This window comes from Filicampus tigris, chromosome 15 (genome assembly GCF_054856515.1).
Source record: "Filicampus tigris isolate MCC_2025a chromosome 15, RoL_Ftig_1.0, whole genome shotgun sequence".
In the NCBI taxonomy this organism is placed as follows: Eukaryota; Metazoa; Chordata; class Actinopteri; order Syngnathiformes; family Syngnathidae; genus Filicampus; species Filicampus tigris.
This window is the reverse complement of record NC_141231.1, coordinates 15,370,105-15,395,727: the sequence shown is the minus strand read 5'-3', so window position 1 is coordinate 15,395,727 and position 25,623 is coordinate 15,370,105. Positions and strand designations below refer to the sequence as shown.

The 25,623-nt window shown below is 42.1% G+C and overlaps 1 protein-coding gene across 7 annotated transcripts in view; it reads left to right on the top strand.

Moving 5' to 3' along the window:
* The window catches only part of LOC147135722 (transmembrane protein 132C), a 163,194-nt gene that overhangs the window by 69,068 nt on the left and 68,503 nt on the right, over positions 1 to 25,623 (top strand). For 6 of the 7 annotated variants that reach the window (XM_086054099.1, XM_086054097.1, XM_086054098.1 and 3 more), the window contains one exon: positions 11,526 to 12,450. In XM_086054099.1, the coding sequence (XP_085910225.1) occupies positions 11,526 to 12,450 (925 nt within the window). The remainder of the gene's footprint in view (positions 1 to 11,525; positions 12,451 to 25,623) is intronic. The other variant, XM_086054103.1, reaches the window with a different exon arrangement.

The following is a 25,623-nucleotide window of genomic DNA, read 5'->3' as shown; positions in this document are numbered from 1 at the left end:
TCTCTCCACCGCGAATAACCCCCTTGACTTGATTTCACATCTGTGTGTTTGGGGCAAACATCACTTTAACGCATGTTTTTTTGAAGTTGTTGTTTTTGCCTATAATGTAGTGGACTGCTAGAAGCTCCACTCAGCGCGTCACCGTGTTAGGGGGCACAATAATGGCAACCCACGCTACGCCACTGCTCATTAGCAGCTGCGCTCAACCATAGGCCAAGACATTTGATCTTCTCACTACGCCGGTCTGCCCATTTTTAATACCATCCGTGTTTTAATGCAAACACAGAAAACAGTAGCGCCCTGGCACGCCCCCCCCCCCCCCCCCCCCCCCCCCCCCCCCCCCCCCCCCCCCCCCCCCCCCAAGAGATAAAGAAGTTTATGGCTGCAAACTGAGAAAGAGCAAACGAGATGGCATCTGGATGATGAACAGCTGGAGCGCCAACCAGTTGCAGGGTTCAAATTGGATGTGGGAATAAATGGTCAGCAGAAACCAAAACAAAACCATCATCATCCCTCAAGCAAACAAGCCACAAAAGTTTATGACTTTTAGATTAAACCGTATATTCAGAAATGCACCCGGTCCTCAGCATTAAAATTAAATTAGCTGCTCGTGGTAAACAGCTCAACTTTGCGGCCTTCGCATTTACAAGGGTAGAGCAAACATTCCTCTCCCGCTCCCTTTCAACAAACGTAAAACGCATGTAGCAACCTTTGTAAAATAGACCCATTGCATTGCTAAAAGCTTCGCCGCATTCCCGCGCTGTGCTCTTATTCAGTGCTTTAAATCACGCGGCGGTAATTGTTTCACCTTCGCAACATTGTGTTGACGCTTTGAAAGTTCAGCATTTGGATTTTTGACAGCTGCCATGTTGGCCTTTGGGAAGTGGACGTGAGCGCGTGTGGGCGACAGTGTGGGGAGGGGGGGGGGGGCGAGCGGCGGCCTCCATCCTGATGCATCCGATCCGCATCAATCACATCGTAGGTATGCTTCAGGGCGCCGTGGCTATCTTGGGTGTCTTTGTCACGCCAAATAGAGCCTGGATTTATTTCACAGAAAGTCAGGCTGAATTGGGAAAACACTTGTAACTAGTCTTTGAGACTATAAACTCTTATTGGACCCAGTAAATCTTTTAGGGTTCTAAGATCACCGAAGAAGGGGACACAACAAGCTGTGATGGTCGACAACAGTAGCCCGTTAAAAATATATAAATATCAATATTTCTTTTTTTTTTTTTTTTTTTACAAACCCAAATAGTTCTTAAAAAAATAATAATAATAACGTTGATAAACATTCCATATATCCATGGGTGCCAAACTGCAGGGGTCGAGTGTAGTTGTAATATCACCAATCACCACTGGATGGCTGATATGTCTTTGTTGCGCTTACGCTGCTACAATGTGAGTAGGCCTAATTTTGCAAATTTGGAATGATATGCAGGACAATCATAGTGCCTCAATAATTTTGACTGAGTTGATTGTAGAGAAAAAAAATATATCAAAAATCAGGTCTTGCGCTTAATGTCGTTTTGTTGTTCAGCAGTTTTGTGCCGTCCTTGAAGAGTCCTTTTTATACAGGATGTGCTTATTTTGTTGTTTGCTTCAAAACCTTTGTTATTGGGTGAGAGCAGTGGATTTTTACATGCATTGAAAAATGTATTACCAAAAATGAAACGTATTAAGAACAACTTTTTGGTCCATATTTAAATGATTTAATTTTATACATCTGGTTAGGCTGTGTGTGGTCTGATGAGACCCCTCCAGTAGCACCGATGACAAATTGTGCCCCCCTCCATCATTGAAGTTGCCCATCCCTGTAATAGTGTGTTTGTTTCTCAACCAGAGGACTGAAGGTTTGATCCCCAATCGCCCTTGAGCAAAACACAAAACCCTCCATTGCACCAGTATGAGCGAATTGGGTGACTTTATAAAAGCGCTTTAAGGACCTTGGAAGTCCATTGAAAGACAAGCGAGTGAACCACTGCACTGTTATGCGATCACAACTAATTTAGTGAAATATTACAACAATAATAATGTAAATGAATAATGTAAGTTAATAGGCCTTTTTTTTTTGTTTTCCTTATAACAAATTTGACTTTTTTGCGCGTCACTTCACCTTGAAACTGATCATTATGACAACTAAAGTCTCGACTGAACTTTATGTTACCTCATTGCCGTTATACTCTATTATCCGCCACCTGCTATTTTGAAGTGAGTCTCAATCAGTGCGCATAAACTCGGGACAAGGAAGTAATATCCGAGCTGCTCAGCCCAGAAGGATATGAAATTAAAGACTCTCAATCAGTTGTTTTAAAAAATATATTACCGGTACTCTGTTCTGTAGAAAGGAAAGGTTATCATGTGCATTCTTGTTTTTGACAGTAAATCAGAAAGAAAAAAAAAAACATATCTGTATCTGGATGTTTTTTTTTTTTTTTTCCCCCCACTGCAAAATCAAAAGTGATCACGAGGTTCCTGTCTGACTAAAACTTCTCATCCATTTTTCTGTCACAAAATGTGGCACCAGAGCATTGAAACTGAGTTGAATGATCAACAGTCTTTTTCTGGCATAGCTATTTCCATTTTCTTCACATTCCCCCAATCGGCAAGCTCACTAAAAGACACACAATTCTCCATGGCGCCTTTTTTTTAAGGGGGGGCCGGGGGGGAGAAAAAGATGCGGATAAAGAAATGTGTGCCGTGAGCATCACTTGCTGCAGGAGGAGACCTCAAGAGTTCATCTCATTTCAGAGTTTTCTGAGCAGCTGCGAAATGACTCTCTGTTCTTTACCCGAGCCGGTGCCGGTGCGTGCCTTTGACTTCCTGTGAGCCGTGATAGACCAGGCGCTTCTGTTCCGCGCTGTTTAGCACCTCGTTCTGGTCGCTGATGTGCATCTCTCCGCCGGCGCTGCCCATCAGCACGCTGCATTATATCGGTGCAAGAAGCACATCGCCTGACGTATAAACAACATGCATACTTGTCGCCGCTATTTCAGGCTATACTTTTTGTCATCGGTGTTTTGGCCTTTTGCCGCAATTCGATGACAAATTGTATGTAAGGCTGAACCTGCTCGGGTGTGCACACAAAATAACATCATCATATACGGTGTTGTAATCCCCCGGTGGCACAGTATCAGTACATCGTCATCAAAATTCTTCCAGGCGCCTTATGAGGATTATGACTTTTTAATATGTCCGTCTCCGTAGTCTTCTCCATGTACTGTCAACACGACATGCCGTCAAATGAAAACGGCTTTTATTACTATTGTTGATATCATTCATGCTTTTCACATCCAGCTCTTCCGTACGTTCCGTTTTGCTTTGGGAGAAGAGGTCAACATTTACGACACTGTCGAGACAAGAGCCGGTCGTCATTACTTTCTTTGGTTAAAACGATTGCTGAAAACCATCAGCAATGAATATTATGCTCGAAGCTGATGACTAGGGATGTAACGATTCACTCAAGCTCCGATTCGATTTTCGATTTTCAGTTCCCGATTAAGATTCGATTCGATTTTTTTTAAAAATCGGTTTTAACAAAATGAATGTCATTTTAGAACCAAGTGATGTTTTAATTTGAACATCTGAATTTTGTCCTTTTTTTTTTTTACAAACTTTTCATAACTTTGCAAAACAACACTGGAGATAAAAGCATCAATCAGCTTCTCCTGCTGTGCTAGGAGCATGCAACCCTTCAATTTGGAGATTTTTTTTCAGCCGGTAAAAGGCTTTTTTAATGATTGATTGGATGTGACCGCTGAAAGTCCGATCCCAATCAAAGAAGCACACCACCGTTTCAGACTTGCTCTTTAGTTTTTAAAGACAGTGATTCTAAGTGTTTACTTACCACACTCCTCTTAGTGCCAAAAATTAGGATATGTGTTATAGAAATTGGATAGATGGATCAATGTCGTGTTTTAATTGAACAAAGTCAAGCACTAAAGGATGACAATTAAATCTTTTCTTCATTGATTTTTTTTTTTTTTTTTTTTTTTCAAGCTGCTGCAATGTAGTTTGATTGTACCAGTTATACTTCATGCAATCCACTTCCTATTTTTTTTTTTTTTTTTAGCCCCTCCCTTTCTTATTGAGTTCCCAGCTCAGGGTAGTGAGGTTCTAAACTGTCGACTAATAGGACTCCTATCCAATGATTTATAGACTTTGAATTCCTGGAGCACAGTTGCCTGATTAAATGCGGAATCATCATCTCGTTTTCTGACCGCCACATAATTTGGCAGCGGAAAGTTGTTTTAGTCTTGTTTGGCTGCCTAATGAAAAACAGCAAAGGAAAAACTCTTGTTGAATCGCATTGTTGCAAATGAAATCGACTCCGTGCGTTTCTTTCTTTTGTGTGTGTGTGTGTGTGTGTTGTTTTCCCAACATGCGAAGCAATCAAATGGAACTCCCGTCCAGCCCCTCATCTGGACCAAATGGAAAAACATCGAGGTTTGCATTATTTAAAGGAAGTGGCCCTTGTCCAGAGTCTATTGACTTTCTTCCCGCGTAACCTCGCTTCAAATGCCAAGCCATTGCTCACCTTTCTCTTTTTGCCAGCTCATTGCATTGGATTACTTACATTTGCGCAGAAAAGCATCCCCAGTGTATGGAACAGGTGAACCGGATTCACTCTGATAGGAATTTTTGTGCGCAGGGAGTCATTATTATTTATGACACAAGTCTTCTTCCATCTAAGCAGGCTCCCCGCATCATCCGTCACTGTCACGCAATTTGTTTGAGTCATTTTCAAGGCGAGTAACTGCGGCGTAGGCGGGGAGGGAGCTAGTCACGTTGATAAGTTCTCCAAGGTAATCTAAGGTGTTAAATGGTTCTGCATAGTTAAAAGCGTTGCCTTCGATTAGCCCTTTGGGCGCTTTGATTGTGAGCCCGACTGCTCCTCGCGGCCCGCTCGGCACATTGGGCGGCGTTTTCGTTTCAAGAGCCTTCGCCTGGTAGCTCATCCCGTCTAAACAACCTATGGCTCTATTGTGAGTCCCCGCGCCGCCATTCACCTCCTGTCTCCCTGACGCTGTATAATGCGCGCGCACCGTGGACACCGGCGTCAGGCTGAACCGGCATAAAAAAAATAAATAAATAAATAAAAAAGTCCATTCATGTCCCCGATGTGTCTTTAAGGGAGAAAGCTTTCCTGCGCAGGCACCGTTGCCGGGTAACCCCCAGTGGGATAACATGGTGCAGAATGAGCGCTGGGAAACTGCAAGAGATGGTTGGAAGCTGCTGAAAGTCTTCCCAAGTTTGGCATAACTAATGCCCAGTAGGGAGGTGGGTTTTTTTTTGTTGTTTTTTTTTAATTTATTTATTCATTTTTTGCTCTCTGCTCTGTCTTCAGGAGTCCCGAAGCAGAGAATTTTCATTCCAAGGAGCATATTAAGTAGGAAGGATGGAACTGTTTGGTAGTGGCAGTTACCTTTTACAGTCGCTCTATAAACTGACGGATTGAAGCAAGACCACAGTCCCCACATTGTTTTTAACCAAGCCAAATTAAACTGACAGACTTTATTTGATTATCAAGGGCCGACACGTGTTACGGATGCATAAAAATATTTTACTGTAATGATGATGTGCATAAAAATTATGTGAATGTTGTTGCCACCGTAATGGAGCTCAATTGTAAATCAAACAACCTACTAGGTCAGGGATAGGCAACTTAAATGCTGGAGGTGGCAACGATTTTTCACCAGTGTTAATGGGGGGGGGGCACATAGGACCAAACACCTCCCAACTCGATGTGTGGCGGCAAAAAAAAAAAAAAGATATCTTAAATATGGACAAAATATGTGCATATGTCCAGAATGCTGTTCCTAATATATTTCATTTTTGCTAATACATTTTTCAATGCATGTAGAAAAGATCCACTATCTTAACCCAACAGCAAAGGGTTTGAAGCAAACTACAAAATAAGCGTATACTGTCATAAAAATTACTATTCAAGTATTCACGTTGAAGTATAAGGCAGTAAAAAGTATAAGACCCAGTCTGCCATCTAGTGGTAACTAGTGACATTGCATCTTAAAATTACAGTCGACCCCTGCATATTCGCATTTCGGCACCCGCGGCTTCACATATTTCCGTCTTTTTCTCTCTCTTTTTTTTCCAAAATATTTTCCAGATTCGGAATTTTCCCCTGTTTTTTCAGGAATCCAATTGCCTCCACTTGCCTACCGTTTATTTATTTATTTATATATTTATTTTTGGGTGGAAAATGTATATGGATTGTTTATCAGCGTTTTTGACGATTTGTTTGATTTAAATCAATAAATAAAAACACTCGAGAAAAAAAAAAAAAAAGCCAATTTCCCCATCACTGAACTAGGCGAGCCTATACTGGAAAAGTATACTTGACAAAAATAGAATCCTCAACCCCAAAAAATTGAAATAGTAAAAAACGTCTTCTGAAAGTTATTCAGCCGCAAGTTACTTAGATGCTGGATCAAAATATCACTTTCGGTTTGGCCTTAGCGCCAATTCCTAAAACAAAAACAACAACCCGAGGCAACGGATTGAACCGATTGATTGCCGGGATGGTTTGAAGCATGCTTCATCACTGGTCTTCTCACATCACTTAATTTTCCCTCATTTCTCTGAAAGGGAAAATATGATTCCGCCTATCGATTTCTGAATAAACGTGTTGCCTAGTGATGAAAGATGAGGTGTGCCTTGCTTTTATGGGATCTGATTAGCCTCCCGCTGGGATTGGCCGCTCTGCTCCGCCACGGCACTCTTGCTGTGTCAGGGTGCATTTGATGGGCTCTTAGAGTGATTAGTGTCCCTGTGTGTTTTTGTTCTTGTAGAACACCAACCCCGATAGCATGTTAAGACGCTTTCGGGTTTGGAGAGTTAGGACCCCGAAACACCAATTTTCGTGTTGCGCCGTCGATAATAAGTGAAAGGCTCATGTTCAAATACGGACAGGTTTCTCGGTAGTTTAAGTGATGTTGTTGATATCGCCATTTCGTTTTATTTTCATTCAAATGTCTCAAAGGTTATAAAACGTATTGACATTGCCGACGGCGTTTTGTGCGATCAGCCGCTGACATTTAGATGTGTTTTTCATTTTTCCATGAGCTTCAACATACCCTGAAATTCAATTGTTCTGAGGTTAGAAATGTGAATATGTTACCTATCAAATTGGTTTGGGGGGGGGGCACTGAGGAGCATGACTCAAAGGTCCCCTGTGGTATTTCTGAACAGGAACTAAAGTTACCACTGAGCAAAATGTCAACAAACACCAACTCTCTTATTTAAAGCGGAAGTCAACCCAAGCATATTTTTTTCAAGAATCTGTTGAAACACAGCATTCTGATTAATTTTGCGTTCGTGGAATACAAATTGAGCAGCAAAATGCACTCGTTTTTAGCCATGTCTGGGGGCGGCCATTTTGTCTTCTGTCGACCGAAAATGACATCACAACTGCTCACAACGACCAATCACGACTGACCTGTTTTCTGAATCTGAGCCGTGACTGGTCGTTGTGAGCAGTTGTGATGTCATTTTCAGTCGACAGAAGACAAAATGGCCGCCCCCGGAGATGGATAAACACGAGTGGATTAACACTTATTCCACAAACGAAATATTTACCAGAATACCTTGTTTCAATTAGCGGGCTTGCATACAAGATACAATATTCTTGAAAAAAAAAAATGTTTGCGTTGACTTCCTCTTAAGTAAAGTTTTTGTCCATTTTACACTGTGAATGTTGCCATGTAAAACCAATCATATTTAATACAATGAGGCAAAATTATAGACAGTGACTGGCAAAATCTTCTGTCCGTTCTGTATGCAAAAAGCTTGTTTCCTCTGCTTTATTGGTCAGAGTTTTGGTGAAACGTTCTAATGTTGATTACTAAAGATTGGAGGAAGCAAAAAAAAAAAAAAAAAAAAAAAAATTGTGGGGTGAAATAAGATAGTATACTCTTGCTTTTGGTAAATTGATACAAAGCACAATATCCTGCGGGCCTTGAAATATTTTACAATCAAAATGGTGTAAAACAGCTTGCAATATCGTGAACGCTGCTTTGAAAGCGCCTTTGTTTGTGAAACGCTTTGTTATTGAAGCTGATATTGGAAAATACATACATTTCTAATTCCTTGGACTACTTGGGGTTATTTCCTGCGAGACGGTATAAACATATGGCTCACAATCGGTGAGCAGTGAACCATTCGGCTACGGTTGTGTTGCCTTGACAAGAAAACAAGGCTTAATTGTTGAGTGATCGCTCGCGGCGTGAGCGATTTACGCATCATATGTTCCTCTCATCAAAGCTTCACCCTGTCCAATTTGAATAACCTCTGCTTCCTCCCATCGCGCGCTCACGTCTGTGCTCTCACCTCCATCACGCGTGTCTGATTCAACCAAATCTGTTTGGCTAATGTGTTGAAGAAAGTTGGGACAGCTTCAAATGTTTGATCAGGGAGTGCCTTTAAAGAGGCGCGCATGGCGAGGGATAAGGACGAGATGAGACGAGAAGATGAGAGGATTATAGTTCTACTTTGGTCACAAAGGAGGAGAACAGGTGATTGGATTTGAAACCAAACACATCTCTTTAGTGGAACCTCCAAAGTCGACCGCCCTCCGAGACAAAACACACGTTTCCAAACGGTCGTCACGTTTCCAAACGGTCGTCACGTTTCGTGAGATGATGACCAGAGAACGGTAAAGCGGTGTTGGGTTACTTATCCACGGGTGAAGATTTGGATCCAACAAGGGGTGGAAAATACCCATACCGATGAGTTAGCGCTGGTGTGCTAGTGGATAACACCACTGACCTCCAAAACAGGCATCAGGGTTCAAATCCTGGTCAGGGTTGATCGCCCACCACCTGAAAATGGGTGTGTTGCAAAAACGTTGCTCAACAGATGATGTTGTGGTGGCCCCTGACAGGGGAAAACTGCTTCTTTTTAAAAATATTTTCTAACAAAGTTCATATTTCTCACCACCACTATACTGAAAAGATGCATTTCTTCTAGCGCTAACTCATCGGTATGGGTATTTTCCACCCCTTGTTGGATCCAAATCTTCACCCGTGGATAAGTAACCCAACACCGGCTCACGTTTTTGGACCCAGCGCTGGGTTAGCCATTTCACCCAATTTAGGTGACTTTTGACCCAGCGGTGTAGCATAGAAAACATGAATGAAATGCTGAAGTCGCCATCCGGGAAACAATGTGATCACTTCAAGCACGAGATTGTCCCCGTCATACTTTTCTGCCTGCGTACCGGCGCGCTGTCGGTACCCAGAAATCCTCTCCTCACAAGAGTTTTACAGCCGAGATTTACCACGGGGGGTTAACTTATCTTCACAAATCATTCCCTTTTCCATTTGCAGAAGCAGTCGGGCAGCATGCATGATTTACAAGTACAGTAGCTGCTGACACGAAATCCAAGGATAACTCGCAGCTGCAAATCAAACCGGCTTTGCCGGTGTTATTTATAACGACCCTGGCCGTGTCATAAAATGGGCAAAATCTGGAGCTACATTTGTTTTGACTTGTTTCCAGCTGTAAAGAGGTATTTCGTTTCATCTGTGTCATAGTAAGTAGAAACTAGGACAGTGTGTCACATCCAACGAAGAATCGGGGCGATCAGGAAATAATCTCTCAGCTCCACAAGGCTTGATCCAGCGCCAACTCCGGCGCTTGCTCCCTTGACATTGAGCCCCATTTTGTCATCTTTCAAATCAGGGACATCAAACTCTAAACTGCCATCACTCACCGACTACTGCCTGACCGAAGGTCTTTTTATCCCCTGCTTCCATTGGGGATGTACTTTAATATGAGAGTAGTTAGAGAAAAAAAAAAAAATTAATACGGATTCCAAATGAGTTGAGATAATTTGTTTTTATGATTCATGCTTATTATTTCCTTAGCATTGTCACTCACGTCTAACGTGTATTACTGATGCATATTCTTTTACTGAATAGATTTGTAATTAGGTTCTGCCCGGGGCTTGTTTATCATGCATAAAGCCAATAGTGTATTCAAAGCAGTGGCTGAGACAAAGGCCATATTCTCATTATTTGTGCGTTTGTTGGGAAGTGAACGTTGGCTTTGTTTTTTTCTTGGTCCAGGGCATGACCCGTATATACCAGAAAAAAAAAAGTCTTGGCTGCTCCATTAAGCCTAGAATTGCAAGTTAAAACAGATGCAGAAGGTTAAGATATTTATTCTCCAATTGATCCACGGAGAAGCCCATTTGGCTCCATTGCTGCAAAAAAAGTTTCTTTAAATCATGTCTGGACCGGCGTGAACTCTTGAATAGCCTGGTGGTCTGAGAGCATACTGTCCTAATGAATCGTGTTGATTATTAGACACTGGGAACTCTTTCACTGATGTTTGGGTTGCTCTTTCAGTATGCATATCTAAAGCATGATGGATGGGGAGGAAGTGGTCAGAGCTAAGCATTTTACTAGAAGTTTATCGCTTTCCGTATACAGCCGGGGTACCCGTCCGCCGTCCGTCTATCCGACATTTTCTCCGGCCGGACCAAATAGGAATTGGTCCAGCTATCATTTTCAACGGGATTTCGTTCGCGTTTCCGACGACCAACTTCGACAAACTACCGCTAGCTGAATATTCCAGATGGGGTGCATACATGAAGCATTTTTATTCCGATCAGTCTTTTAACCTGAATAAATGTGTCCATGTAAACAAAGCCAGTGTGTTTCTTGAGATAATGCTGTTACACTTCAAACAAATAAATACTTCTGCTTGTCACCATGGAACTGTTTAAAACTGCGTGCCACTGTTACACACACCCAATTTTAAACAGCACAATATGTCTGTTTTAGAATAAAAATGCATTTGCCGGGATCCATTAAACTGCCATATTTTAAATGCTGCAGCCAATTAAATACTCTGAGTGGGAAAGGGTTTCTTGATCACTCCTATGGATCGTTGCTAAACTGCCTCTCCACAGATTGCGTTTTAATCAGCTTCAAAAGTTGAACTGTGGGAAAATAATAGACTATCCGTCTATGTCGTTTGCTGTGGTCAACATTGAAAGTCTATATGCAGAGTACAGGAAGAAAGTCAAGCAAGAAATTGAGAGGGAGAAAAAAACCCATAGTTGCAATAATGAAAAGAATTGCGATCAGGATGGATAAGTCGATGCAAGTGTTATAAATTGAGTTGAAAAATTCAAGTGCTGCAGCCCAAGAAAATGATCTTTATAGAATGACTATTTAACATTTTCCAATAGAATTGATGAACGGTATGATTGCCTCAGGTTGCAGGGAATGCATGTAAATGTGGTAGCTGCGAAATGCTCCTTACAAGGTTGTGTGTTACTTTTCCCTTTTTTTCCTCACATTATACTTTAATTTCATGCCTGGCTGGGGCTTTGTTGATAAGATTTCGAAAAAGGCGCTTTCACTTAAAAGGCCTGTAAAAGTGTTTCCGTGGCTGTCTGCTATTATTTCTAATACAGATATATGTGTTCTCAAGTTTCAGTTGTTGGAACAAAGGAGCAATAGATAACTTCCCTTTGCTGCTGTGTCTTCTCTCTGTTTTAGTGGTGGACAGCAAGGCGATCCCGGAGGGCCTGCAGAGGTACAACCCGATGCCAATCTATCTGCCTGTCAGCTACCGGATCCTTAATGCTGAGTCAGCTTTCTTCCTACAGGAGGCAAACCAGGATTTAATGAGGAATTCCAGCCTGCGGGCCCGTACAGAGTCCTTCTTCATCCACCAGGCTCGGCAGATGCCCTTTGTCAACGCCAGCTACGGGCCGCTGTCCGTACAGCAGCCTGTCCTGCTGGAGATGCTGCAGACTCAACCTGGCCCGTTCAATTTGCCCACTTTCACTTCGTCATCGGTGCCGACATCCCCGTCACTGACGCCGCTCTTTACGTTTAACTGGAAGGTCCATACCTATATCATCAATGAGATGATCCACCCCAGCTGGCCAAAGGTCCAAGTGTTGTTCTACATCGCAGGGAGGGACTGGGACGATTACAGTGCCATCCAAAATCTGCCCTGCATCAGGATGTTTGCCTTCCACGAGACTCAAGAGGTGCGGGGGACATGTAGGCTGAAAGGTGAACTGGGGATTTGCGTTGCGGAGCTGGAGCCTCTTGCCAGCTGGTTCAGCCCACCCACTGTCAGGCCAGGTCGCCAGAGGATATCCGAGCAGGCCCAAGGCACTCCTGTGGAGCTCTACTACGTGGTTCAAAGCACCAAGACGGGGGACTGCAACGCCGAGGACTCCCGGAAAGGAAGCGCTATTCGTACGGAGCAGCATGGTCCGAGGGGCTACTCTGTGGGGCATACGCCCATGCAACGCATTGGGAGCGTCAGGCTCTTTCAGCCACTATCGGAACTGAAACTGGACAGTAACTTTTTGGTCATGGTGCCCTCCAAACCCATCCGACAGAGAGAAACTCTATCTGCTTTTCTGGCTCTATCCACTCTTTCTTCAGTGCAGATCTTCACCCTCAGGTAAGCAATCCTCCCACAATATCCCGGTACAGAATATTCCTGTTGGGCATTATTCAAGGAGGTAACTGGTACAGTAACTCCCACCAAGTCCAGTTTTCCTTTGAAAGTCTGTTTGAGGTAAAAGGAAAGAGAAGTCAATTTCAGAGTTGCAATCAGAGATGGGAAATCCAGGTCCAGAAAGTAAAAAATGCATGCCACAGTTTGGCTTTAGCTACTTGCTTCTACTCAGCCGGCAGGTAAACGAGTTCAGTTGATTAGAAGCACCTGTGGCTCAAGCCAAACTATGACAGGCTTTTTACTTTCTGGACCTGAATTTCCCGTCTCTGGCCACAGGTGCTTCTACTCAACCGGCAGGTAAACGAGCTGAGTTGATTAGAAGCACCTGTGGCTCAAGCCAAACTGTGGCAGGGCTTTTTACTTTCTGGACTTGAATTGCCTATCTCTGGTTACAATAAGAATTTCTGAACTTTTGAGACTTCCTCCATGCCCGCACAGAGTATGTAAACAACCGACTAAAGTTTTGAACCGTGTGGTTGCACACAAACAAAAGGAGAAGCATATTGACAGTGCTGTTTATAGCATTGACAGCGTCTAGCATTGTTCGTAGAGTCAACAGCAGTTTGAAATGCTTGATACTTACACGACTTAAGTCAAACACCAACAACCCCAACTAAGGGAGTCAAGGCGTGGCTCTCCGTCAATCCGTACAGTGCGAACACTTCAATCGATAGCTTTGACTTTCTGTCATAGCCGATTAGGTACGTTGGAATTGCGCAGTACATGCTCAGCTTAACGCCGCATCACTCAGATCCTCCAAAGTAGTTTCAACAGTAATCAAAATGCAAACAATTAAAAATGACTTAGCGGGAGGTGGAAAAACAACCGCAGATTTAGCCAAGCCCAGTGACATTTACAGTTTTCAAACCGATATCAGTGTGTGGAATGTTGTTGCAACTCATTGACTGGAGAGAATCACCGATGCTTCTTTTGACTCATGTAAAATGACTCGGTGGGTAGTGCTGAACTAATTGGGTTGTTTAACGTCTACTGTATGTGTGTAGGTCCGATACGAGGCCGGCAAAGATAGCTTATTATGTGACACAAATGAGTCTCAATGCCTGTTCTCATTTTCAAGTGTTAAAGGTCTGGTATGGGAAAAACCTGGTTCAGTTACAAAGAGTGACACCATCTCTTCATAGCGTGAGAATTAATTTAACACGACACCGATGGTAGACATCTAATGTTTTGTTTCAAGAAAGATAATAATCCCTCAATTTGATTCAGTGCTACTTATCAGAATTATTCTGTGATTGGCCGGTGGCTAGTCCATGGTTTTGTCTGACTTTCGCTCTTGTTTTGCTGAACAAAGTTGGTAAATTGTTGTTGCCAGAAAGTATTTTACCCCTGTCATTCCTGTTGTTGCACAGACAATTCTCTGGTAACCAATCAATAGATTGCAGTGTGTGTAGCTAGGTACACCCTTCAAAACTCTGTTGTTGATTCCGTCAATGAAAGGCACAAATGTCAAGTAATCACAGATGGCCAAATGTAAAGCACAAAACTCTTAACCGGACCGAACTGTGTTGCACTCTTGGCTTTTGAAAATATTGCAGTGTGCTTCATCTGAATGATCAGCAGTGGGCAAATTTGTGGATTAGTGTGTGGCATTAGAGATTAGAATATGTGTGTATGATAAGCTTTTGATTTGCCACAGCACCCTCTCGATTGCAGGCGACGTTGCCATGACACCGCCAGTCTCCCGCCTGGCATTAGTTTATTTGGGCCATTAACTGTACCTTCCATGTCGGCAAACGCAGTTCTGAAAACCAAAGCTCTCTTAAATGGAAACGCCAAATCATACAGCCACATTTCTTCGGCAATAATGCTAGGCTAACCATTAATTCTCCGATGGAATGGAGCACGTAAGACCTGTTTTTGTCCAAATGAAGGCAGATGAGGCCTGTTGTGTGTTCTCAAAACGCTATGGGCATATCCGGTGAATGCGCTGAAACTGCACCCTCCTCACCTATCAACTTTTATGACATGTAAAAAGAGATGGTACTTCATCTAGCATCTTAATGCCTACAAATTAATTCAGCCGCAAAAACATGCCTCCGGTGGCTAAAGGGGCCATGTCGGTGTAACCCCCCCCCCCCCCCCACTCTCACCCCTCCGCCTCCTCTCCGTGCTGTAAACACAGTAACGACCAAGGAGGCGCTCTAAAGCAGCCACGCCAGCGGACTAGCCAAAGAGAATATGTGTTTTCGGGGGGTTTAGGCATAGCTAGCTAGCAAACTGCATGTCGCAATTGTGCCTGTTACCCGCTGATTTGAACCAAGGCACTAATAGCGTGGGGTTTTAGCCACGCCTCAAAAATGTGAAAAAGTGAAGACCAGTTCAATGCTATATCTCCATCACTGAGTCTTTTTTCACTAATTACCTTCAAACATTTCAAATGTATCCAGAACCAAATCTCTGATTTCACTTAGCAGGGTAATCGTATTGCTAATAAACTGTACACGGCGGCAACAATAATCTTCTGTCTGAAAACAGCCTCTAAAAGATTTAACCAATGTGGATAATGGTGGTTATTATTAGGAAATCAAGGTAGAAGTTGTCTGGTCACAGCCTAACAAATAGTTTTAACATGTTCTAATGATTTGTTTTGACTGGCCAACACCTTCAATGGAGCTTTGCGCAATTTGTGAGGATTGTTTAATGCCCCCCCCCCCTTGCAATTTTCGTGTCCGAGCACAGTCTGTTTGAGGTGATTCCACACCAAAGCGGCTGTCACTGATCCATCGAGCCTTGTCTCGTATGAAATATGATTCAAAAAGACTTTAATTGCTCTGTGTTGTTTGATGCAAATGAAGGCGTACGGAATATTTCCGCTGGGCTTCCTGTATGCCTGAGATCTAAATCATGAAAGATGAAACCGTTAGCGTCCTCAAAGTGGTGCTGTGACAAGGTGCCTCGGCAATTTGTCAACCCTGGGTGAGTAGGAAATCTGCCAAAAAAGCCTCATTGCTTTTTCTCTCACTCCACTGATGATGAACTCCCATGAAGTGTTAGCGTTCTCTGTGTGTTAATCATACTCTCCGCCGTGCGTCTGTAAATTGGAACTCGAATGTCCGTATTTTGCGCTAGCTCTTTTGGTGTATATGGCACCCGCCGGTTGTTTAGAAGCTATCCTTTATTTTTCCCTTTGGAAGAGTGAGCACTTCAAATGGAACCAAAACTGCCTCATTAGCAGCCAAAACATTCAACTTCAAAGTGTTTGAAATTTTACAGACTACTTTATACAGTACTTGACTGCAATCGTACCGAACACCGTTGCTGCACTCCCGCAATATCCAATATGAACTCGTTCTGAACATTGCTGTCAACATAAAGACGCATGAAATTCATTATTGTAAATAAAGTTGACTTTGAAGTCCTTGAAGTTCTTGCGCCAGCTTAGATGCAAAGGGCACGCCCACAGAGATATTTTAAAACTGTGATAGTTGTTCTGTGCGTTTTAGAAATCTATTATTTTTTCTAGTAGAACTCAACTAAAATAATTGTCCTTGGTCCCCATTGCTGTGTGCCTTTTTTTTTTTTTTAAATTGCTTTTGACTTGCTTCCGATTGGCTGCAACCGCCTTACGGATTCGATTTTTAGCGCCGCCTGTTGCTTTGCCATGGATTTGACAGTTGACAATAGATTTTAAATTCACTTGAGACATCTGAGGTATTTTTGACCCAAAACTGGGGATTGTTTTTAACATAAATACAATTAAACCCCAAATTATTCATGCTTTGGCATTTGAAATGGAGATAAGACTTAATGTGGGAGCTGTATTAATTGATTGTATTTTTTTTCATGTTTTGCTCTCGCAAATTATGAATACTTGATGTTTATAATATACACGTAGTGTATCGACATCTTCGTCGCTCAGTCTTTTGTTCATTTTTGATCTGGAGTTACCCATGCAGCAAAAATTAAACTCTAACTGCAAAGCATGAGTCATTTTCAGCCTAACTGTACACGCGGCCTAAATCCCTGTGATGATCTGGATGCTGGAAATGCAATGTGTGCGATATCACCGCACGTGGGGCGTGGGGATCGTGTTTACTAACTCTCCACGTTGACGTCCTTTAGCCGTCGTCGTTTGTCGAGTTCTTTCTTCATTCTCTTTTCCACATGTTGTATTTAATACAATCGGGACTTGTGTGGACGTGACCACAGACGGCTTATTTTACAAGTAGCTGCGGCATGATTTTCCCAGCGGTGAAGGCATCATTAACAATTTACACTATGTTGTCTGGACCTGCTCCCATCTAAGCCCAATTATCTTTTCACTCCCACTGATGCATCTCATCCTCCAGCACAGTGTTACATGTGATAAATGAATGCTAAGATGGACAGGCCTAGTTAAGGTTATTGGCCGTAGTCCACATGCACATCTGTTGTTTTCCAGTTGATGTCTCTTTGTCATAGTAGGGCCCAGGGAAGGGGATTTCGCTGTGCTGGAAATTTATCAGAGCATTTCATTTACGGCTTTGAGCTATTCATTGCCATGCCCAGTTGATGTTTACTATCAATCTAAACATAAATCAAAAGAGAATTACGCATTGTGACTATAAAACAACCACATAGCTTTGCCTTAATAAAGTTTGTTCAGTTAAATGCTAACAGCAATGCAAAACGCCATAGGAAGCAGATCTGATATTTGATTTCTGATCGTTGAACAAACAAGGTGCAGCAACACATGCAGACAGACCATCCCATGATGATCACAGGCATATATTCTTTATTTTTTGTTAAAAAGTCAAAAAGTGTTTAATTCTTAACATTCTATTTAATAATGTAATCATTTTTAACACACAATATTATGCATATTGTTACGCCTAATTTTCAGATTAACACATGACAAAAAAATGTGGTAGTAGGGAAACGTGTGTAAAAAAAAAAAAAAAATCCCGGAAAATGGAAAAATTCAAAATATGACAAAATATTGGAAAATAATTCGCTAATGTGTGTCGAACTGCGAATATGCAGGGTCAACTGTAGTTTTAAGTTGTAATATCACAAATCAGCCCTAGGTGGCAGACGTGTCTTACTTCCAGTTATACTGGATCCTGCCCTATACTACGTGAGGAGGCCTTATATTTTTTTGCGGATTTGGAATTATATGTGGACAAACAAAGTGACTCAATAATATTAACATTTTGATTGAGCGGATTTTTGTAAAAAATGTACAAATTAAGTTCTTGCACTTAATGTTGGTTTCTTGTTCAGCTGTTTTGTGCCGTCCTTGAATGGTCATTTTTATGCAAGAGAGCCCTTTGCACCCGATAAAAAAAAAAAAAAAAAAAATCAGCATGTGCTTATTTTGTTGTTTGCTTCAAACTCTGTGTTGTTGGGTTAGGATCGTGGATCTTTTATACGTGCATTGAAAAATGTATGATTACAAAAATGAAATATATTAAGAAGCGCATTTTGGACATCTACATGTATTTTGTCCATATTTAAAATAGAATTTTAGTCATACATGTGATGAGGAAATGCGTGGTCCAATGTGGTCCCGTCAAGCATTTAAGTTGCCCATCCCTATTTAAAGAGATGTCACAAAAACTGTCCCGGACTCCTGTTATGTCTAACTGCACAGGAGAAGTTGCGGCAGTCTGAATTGTCGCTGAAGTTGTCCTTTAGACAGCAGGCTGCTATTTGCAGCCAAGTTGTGAACTCCATTTTGTCTCATTGGCTTTTTAAAACATTTTAATCAACCTTTAATTGCACATAAGTGACACGTGTCTCGATCAGCGATCAATTAAACGACTAACTGATTACTTTGCACATTCCCAACAAGACCTCGATTGATTTTTCAAACGGGAGGGAATTAGACGGCCGAGGCAGCGGAGGTTAAATGTCACATAAGTACGTGGCTGTGCCTTACTGATGACTATCTTCTCCAAGATGGTGCCATACGGTGACAGCATCATTGTCAGGCCTGTAAATAAGGTAACGATCGCATAGAAAAATCATCACGGTTGATCAAAAAGGCTATTCCATTAGCAATTTTCTCTCTGGCTTTTTGGCTAATTGCATGTATTTGATCTAATCCAAACAAATGTAATTACCGGGACTGTAATTACAAGGCTTTTGAGTTCAACTGAACAAAAATCTTGCCCACACATATCCACTCAAACCCGCGGACACGTGTGCGCACATACAGTATAGTGACACTCCAATTGGTTCCATGCTCGGACCTGCTTTTTCGTGCCAACTGTAAAGTCACGGTGTGTTTATCACGCTAAAGGCTCCCAGCGGAATCTGTAATTCCCTACTCCGTGCCTCATTAGCCTCGGAGAGAATGGCGTAACAGGTTGGAAAGGGTTCTTCAAGCTATTCCTCATTCGACATGCAAATGAAAACACCATTTCCTCCTGAACAAATTAACTGGCTTTTCAAACGATAAATTTCCCCAGCCGTACTGTAATTTTGACTAAACAATCCAACATGTTTCCCCAGATTCCCCCGGGGAGGGGAGGCTTTTGCCGATGAATGCTAATGAAGATCTAATATTGGACTGCCGTAGGTATCAGGTATTTCTTGCCGTGCCAGCCTGAAACAGTCAGCGTCAAGCATAGGACTGGAACAATTTGGGTGTGGTGCTCAAAGGGGGCACCGGAGGTTGTTGCTCGCTGCTCATTTTTTTTTTTTTTTTTTCTTCCCCCACCCGCCGACCTCGCTAGATGAACTGAAGGGCTTACAGGAGTGAACTTGGCAATTGTTTTCGCAACAGCCACATTGGAAGAGCAAAGTCAACGGGAGAGAGGCTTTTATGACAGAATACCAAATCACCTCCGTGATTGTTCATTTCTGCATTTAAATTGGACATTCCAGAAATGGAGAAACACACAGCCTTACTATACATTTTCAATTTTAGTCGTATTTTTCCTTAATGCCGGAATGGGCAGACGGTGGCATGCATGTTCATGAGTTTCTGTCCGTTGTATTTGTCGTTTTTATCCCGCTCACTGTGAGGCATTCAAATTAGCATTGCTCAGTCCGGTGTCTGTTTCTTATTTAAAGTTTTGAATCACGCAGCTGTAATGCTTTTATTTGTTGTTATCCGAGGATCACATCCTTAGTCAAAGTCTGTGAATATCTGGCGAAGGCGAAAAGCAGTTTTTTACTATTTCTGGGCCTGAACCGACGGACGCCAGTTTTGCTGACCGTTGACGAATGACGGGACACCTTTTTAAAAATGACGGACTGACGAATAACGGAAATGCGTTTTTATACATCGGTGTAATCGTCATCCGTCACTGACGGGCAGTTGGTCCGTCACTGGCCGACGCCCGTTTTTCTGATGTTTTTGGGCCAACAGACTTCGGACTGACGATTACAATTCAGTTCGTCGCGAAAAATGACGGACCACCCAGGCCGCTGACGGATGACGAATGACGGACCAGCAAAATGTAATAAAATGCCGACCTTTGGAATTTTGGTTATGCCGTTGCGTTACGATGCACTGAGTTGCTTTTCTTGAAAATGTTGTGGCTTTGGTTTGAAAACTAAGCCCGTAGGGTTCAAGTTTGCATAACGGGTCCTCCAAGTCTCGCAATGTAAACGACAAGAGTTACCATGCGGTGGAGCTACGAGATAAGCCAACAGTTAGCCAAGCTTCTTTGTCATCTTTTGCCCCGTTGCGCAATACCACCTTTCACAGATCCGTCCGGGTGCCACATCAGGCCGGTCACGTTTGATTGCGCTCTTCTTGAAGTTTGGAAGACGAGACTGATTGCTGGTTCACAGATCGTTAATTGTTTAGCGTTTGGTATTTATTAAGTGCACTACACATTATACGAGCAGTAAGGAAAGATGTGACAATTTACTGTCAAGATTGAAAAATATATTTATCTGCATAACCAGTTTACGGGTCTTTTTTTTTTTTTTTTGGTCAGAATTATCAGTGTAGAGATCTAAGCCTTGATTTACGCTGTTTATTCCCCCCAATTTGCTCACTGGGCCCCTTCAGTAGTGTTTACAGTGGAAACACCAACTTTTCTCATGCACTCGTTAATAAGTAATTAGCAGTTTGCAGCCCGTGGGGACTTGCTCACTACGTAGATCCGACCCTCCGCTGGACCCGCTGCCACCAAAGCAATCACACGTTGCCCGCAGCAAGTAATTTGAATCCTTGTATTTTCTACCTTAATGATTTGCCGTCACTTTTCTTTTCTGGAATTTGGTTTCAAATTGATTTATGTGTTGGGCGTCGCCAGGGCAGAATCTATTGCTTTGCTATTTCCCTGCAGCTCTTCTTCTCTCTTGTTCGCTCTCTGTCCATCGTGCTTTAGAAAAAGCTGCCTTGTCCCAGAGGTATGCTGCTGACAGAGGGTCATACGAATGTGTCGTAGCATTCGGTTAGAGACCTGCCTCCAAGACTACGACTATCGACAGAGTCACGGGTGACATTTTTATTCCGTTTTTTTTTTTTTTTTTTTTTTCTTCCCCTCTCGTGTTACTTTGAACTTGTGAAAGTGCTCCTTGCGAAGGCAGCAATGAGAATTGCGAAGGCCGGCATTGGCTCGATTCCTTTTTTAGACCTGTGTGGAAGGATTACTGAAGCATGTCCGGCATGTAAGGGGAAAAAAAACTAGCTTTCCGCCTGGCTGCACGTTTGATCAACCTCACATTTGTGGAAATATGCCTAACTATGTCAATTGGCTTTTGATACTCCTCTAACTTATTATCTTTCGGTCTTTATGCCTTCTGCTCAAACTGAGTAAGGAATATGCAAGAAGCTTGAGCCAGAATTCAAATATATGAACGATTCAAATACATCACGCCCGTCAAGAGTAAATCTTCAGGAGGTGACTTTGGCTCCGCCCTAGTTCTGGCTAGCAGTAACACTTAAACTTGTTACAGTGCAAAAAGAAATGCTCCTTTAAAGGCCTAGCTAGACCAATCCGTCGAGCCGACTGTCGGCACTTGGCGCTGGAAAAATACAACGACAGACCGCGACGCAGACCGTTAAAGTACCTTCTGCGCACGCGTGAGGTGTAATACCCCTCCATACCATCGGCGGCGGTAGTCACTATTCCTCATGGTTAGAAAATGCCAACAGGAAAGCGATTGGGCGGGTGCGGATTATAAAAACGTAAACAATGCATTCAGCGATATTTTCCGCTCGCGATGAACTCCCACGTGAGGAAAACCCTCACGCTCTTGACACAGTGTCGCGAAATACTCGTCAACCCTCGCTCTTGTACTCGTAAAAAGATTAAGGCAGCAAAGGCGTGCTCACCGTTTATCCGCATTTGTTACTTGCTCTTCTTGCCCCGTGCGCTGATTCGCTAGCTAACAGGCAATCGGAGTGCGCAAATGTCACGACTTACGACGCTGATTCAACATGCTGAGACGCCCACTCGACGCCTCCTGACGGACGTTACGACGGTGTTTGCTTCATCAATCAGACGGCGCAATCCGACGTTTACCGACGTCCGACATCGGATTGGTCTATCTAGTCCTTAAACTGCACCAAATCCCAGAGTTGAAAAGACCGTCATGCATGATGTCACATAAGACCTTTGCGTTCGTCATGAAGATGTATTTTGTGCGCTCGAAAATCGAAATAAATGAACCAGAAATCAAATGAATTCTAAACAATAACACTCCATCTCCCTTTAGTGTTATATTGTTTTACTATACACTGGTTAACCTCTTTTCTACTTTTACTTTTACGTTTTGTGTTCATGTTAAAAAGTGAGACATATGCGCTCTCACCTTCTGATTATACAGAGTCATTTGTCATTCGCATCGTAAGTGCTTCCCGTATTTTCACACGCATATGTTGTCAATGTTAAAAATGATTATTTCTGTTCCTTACTGTAAGACAAACAAATTACTGTCCATCCAGCATCCTGGAAAGGATTGTGTTCCCCCGTAATTCTATATGTTCACGTTTTGCGCCTATTGGCAAACAATATAGACAATATAGTCTTCAAAATAACATTGTGTGTCTGACGGTTGCGAGAAAAGAATGGTCTGAAAGCAATAATGTTTGTTTACCACCAAACACTGGAGACAGAAAATAACACTGACTTGATCTCGCAGTCAAATAATTACATTTCTGCTGAAGTATTTTCAATTTTCACTTTTTTTTTTAAACCCATGCAGGTTGAAGCTCTGATTTAAGGCAAGGAAAATAATTCGCCCTGGAGGATAGCACCAATAAAATAGGCGATATGTTTTGGACGCGCCATTTAGCCAGTGATCAGGCTCAATAATAAAAAAAGACAATCTCAATTTGAGTTTTTTTTTTTTTTGTAAGCAAATGGGACTTGCAATTTGAGCTGCATGAAAACATGACTGAAATAAGAAGACTCAAAAACATAGACCTAATGGAGTGTTGATGTTGTGAACTAGGGCATGCTGCTATGAGTTATTAAAACGCGTTAACTGCCAGACATTTTCAGACCGTCTTTTACCCTAATGTTTGAGAAAAAAAAAAAAAGAAAAAAAATATAAATAAATTCCTGGGATTGAATGGTTGGACTGTGAAAAGGCGTATAAAAATGTTGTTGGCAGTGATTGAGTTATTAATATTAGGAAATTATTATTTGAGTGCATTTCTTTGATCGAGAATGGGTAAAAGTAACATTTAACAGATCCATTTATTATATCCATCCATTAATTTTCTATAATGCTCATCCTCATTATGGTTGCAGGTGAGCTGGAGCCCATCACCAGCCAATCACAGTGACAATATACACATATGCACATGTGTATGTATGTTTTATTTTTTCGTTGTTGTTAATGTTGTTATTAAATCACGTTTTCTTTTTTTTTCGTAACATAATCCTGGGGAGAAAGAGGCAGATCAAATAAGACATTTTCTTCTTTCAGCTCCATCTCATTTGAGATCGGCGAACATTAGTATTCAGTTCTTAGTTCTTTTATAAATGAATGAAATAAATGTACAAAACAAAACAATGATGTCACGTTGCTATTCTTTAGACAGCACTTCAATTTGCCTCAACTGAGAAAAGACACCATGAATTGACTTAGTGTAATGGCCCACAATATTTGTCCATTTAAAAAAAATGAAATAAAAAAAATAAACAAAATCTTATATAAATGTAAACAGGCAAAACCCCAACTTTTTCCTGCACTCTTAGTTTGAGCGTGTGCACTGTGAGCTGCAAGATGATGAATGGAGTGCTGTAGGGGCTGACAATCATGGATTATGTTGTGGCAGAATAAGCTCTACTGGCGAGCTCCAAGTTGCCGCTCTGTCTCTCCTCCAGACAATCACAAGCTTGTCCCTCTAATCACTTGTTTATCCTCCATGTTTCTCATAAGGATTTACTTTGATTAGTTTGATCACCCCGACTTGACAGCTGTTACACCAACTCCGAATCATGCATATTTTAATGCAAGACTTGAGGCAAAGAAATAGGGAGAGGGTAAGGGAAGAATATGATGAAATGTTGTGCTTGTCATATACACTTTTAAAAATAAATATTTTTGGACTGACATTAATCCCTAGAACAGAAAATGTGCAGTAACTCGTCCCAACTTGCTTCACCCACACATGCTGGGAAAGTTGCACATATTCAAATAGTCAAATAAGCAAGTTGTCACAGTGAGAGAAAAAAAAAAAAAAAAAAGAAGTCGCCATCCTCCATCTCCACTGTTTTCACCCATTTGTACCAAAATATGATGTAATCATTTGGGAATAATTGTATTTTAATCAATTGCTTAGAGTTTGGTCGAAAGTGAAGACTTTTCATCTATTTGTCGTTTCTTGAAGTAACTGAGGAAAAATTGAGTTTACTGCTTGGCTGGTTTGCTCTCTGAAGAAAAATTTCCACAACCCTAAGTATTGATAATGATAAGACGTGTGTCCATCAAGCTGCAAGCTGGTACGCTTGAATGAACAAATGACTGGATCTCACCGACTTAAAAGCGGAAGGCAATCCAAACTTTTTTTTTTTTTCAAGAATATGTTCTATGCATGTCCGCTAGTTGAAACAAGGCATTCTGATTAATGCTATATGTGGAATATGCGTTAAGCAGCAAAATCCACCCGTTTTTAGCCATCTCGGGGACGGCCATTTTGTCACTTCTGTCGACTGAAAATGCCATCACAGTTGCTCAGGACTCAGGTAACGACCAATTACAGCTCACTTGTTTTTTTGAAGCTGAGCCATAATTGGTCGTTATCTGAGCCCTGAGCAACTGTGATGTCACTTTCAGTCGACAGAAGTGACAAAATGGCCGCCCCCTGAGATGGCTGAAAAAAAAGGTGGATTAACTCTCACTCCACAAACACAATATTAACCAGAATGCCTTGTTTCAACTAGTGGGCCTGCATGGAACATGTTCTTGAAGAAAAAATGTTTGGATGGACTCCCCATTTGAGCATAAATGCACAGTAGCCTTCCTCCTTGGTTTTATTGTCAGTCTGAGAGAAAGCCTGCTAATCCTCAAAAAAAAAAGGCACTTTACCTCCCGATTTTGTAAGGAATTCCAAGCATGTTATGGGTATCTGAACACTTTGTTTACTTGTCAAAATGCTACAATCCATCTTTTTTGACGTTGCTCTTGTTGTTGTTCCCCCCCCCCCATTTCAAACAAGCAGAAATAATGAAAAAGAAATCTACAGGGAGCTGCTGAGAAATGGGACAAGCAAAGGGAGCCCTCTGGGAAGGGATCATTAGAGCGATGTGATATTCAGCATGTGTTTTGGAGCAGCGCCTCTGGCTGGGCTTTGAGCTGTGTAGTATTGGTCAGTGTATCTGTTGATGGCTGGGAGGTCAGCCATTGATCTGGAGATATAAGCCGGTACTTTGGATCCAAGCCTTCATCATCCTGTGGGCCTACCACCAATGTGGGTGGATAAGCCTTGATCTGCTCGAGTGTGTGTTGCGGTTTGTGTGTACAGTACTGCTTTAGAGAATGATGCAAGTGCCCGCTCGTGTGTGTATTTTTTTTTTTTTAATGATGTTTGCCCCTTGTGAACAGTTTGGGAATTTGGGGCCTTTTAATAAATGACAAATGGCAAGGGCCAAAAGCAAATTGACAGTGCTCAATCATAAGACAAGTGCCACGCGTCAGTGCGCGTATTTTTTTCATCCATGGCAAGATTCGACTCGTCGCCCCTCCGGTTTTAAAAAC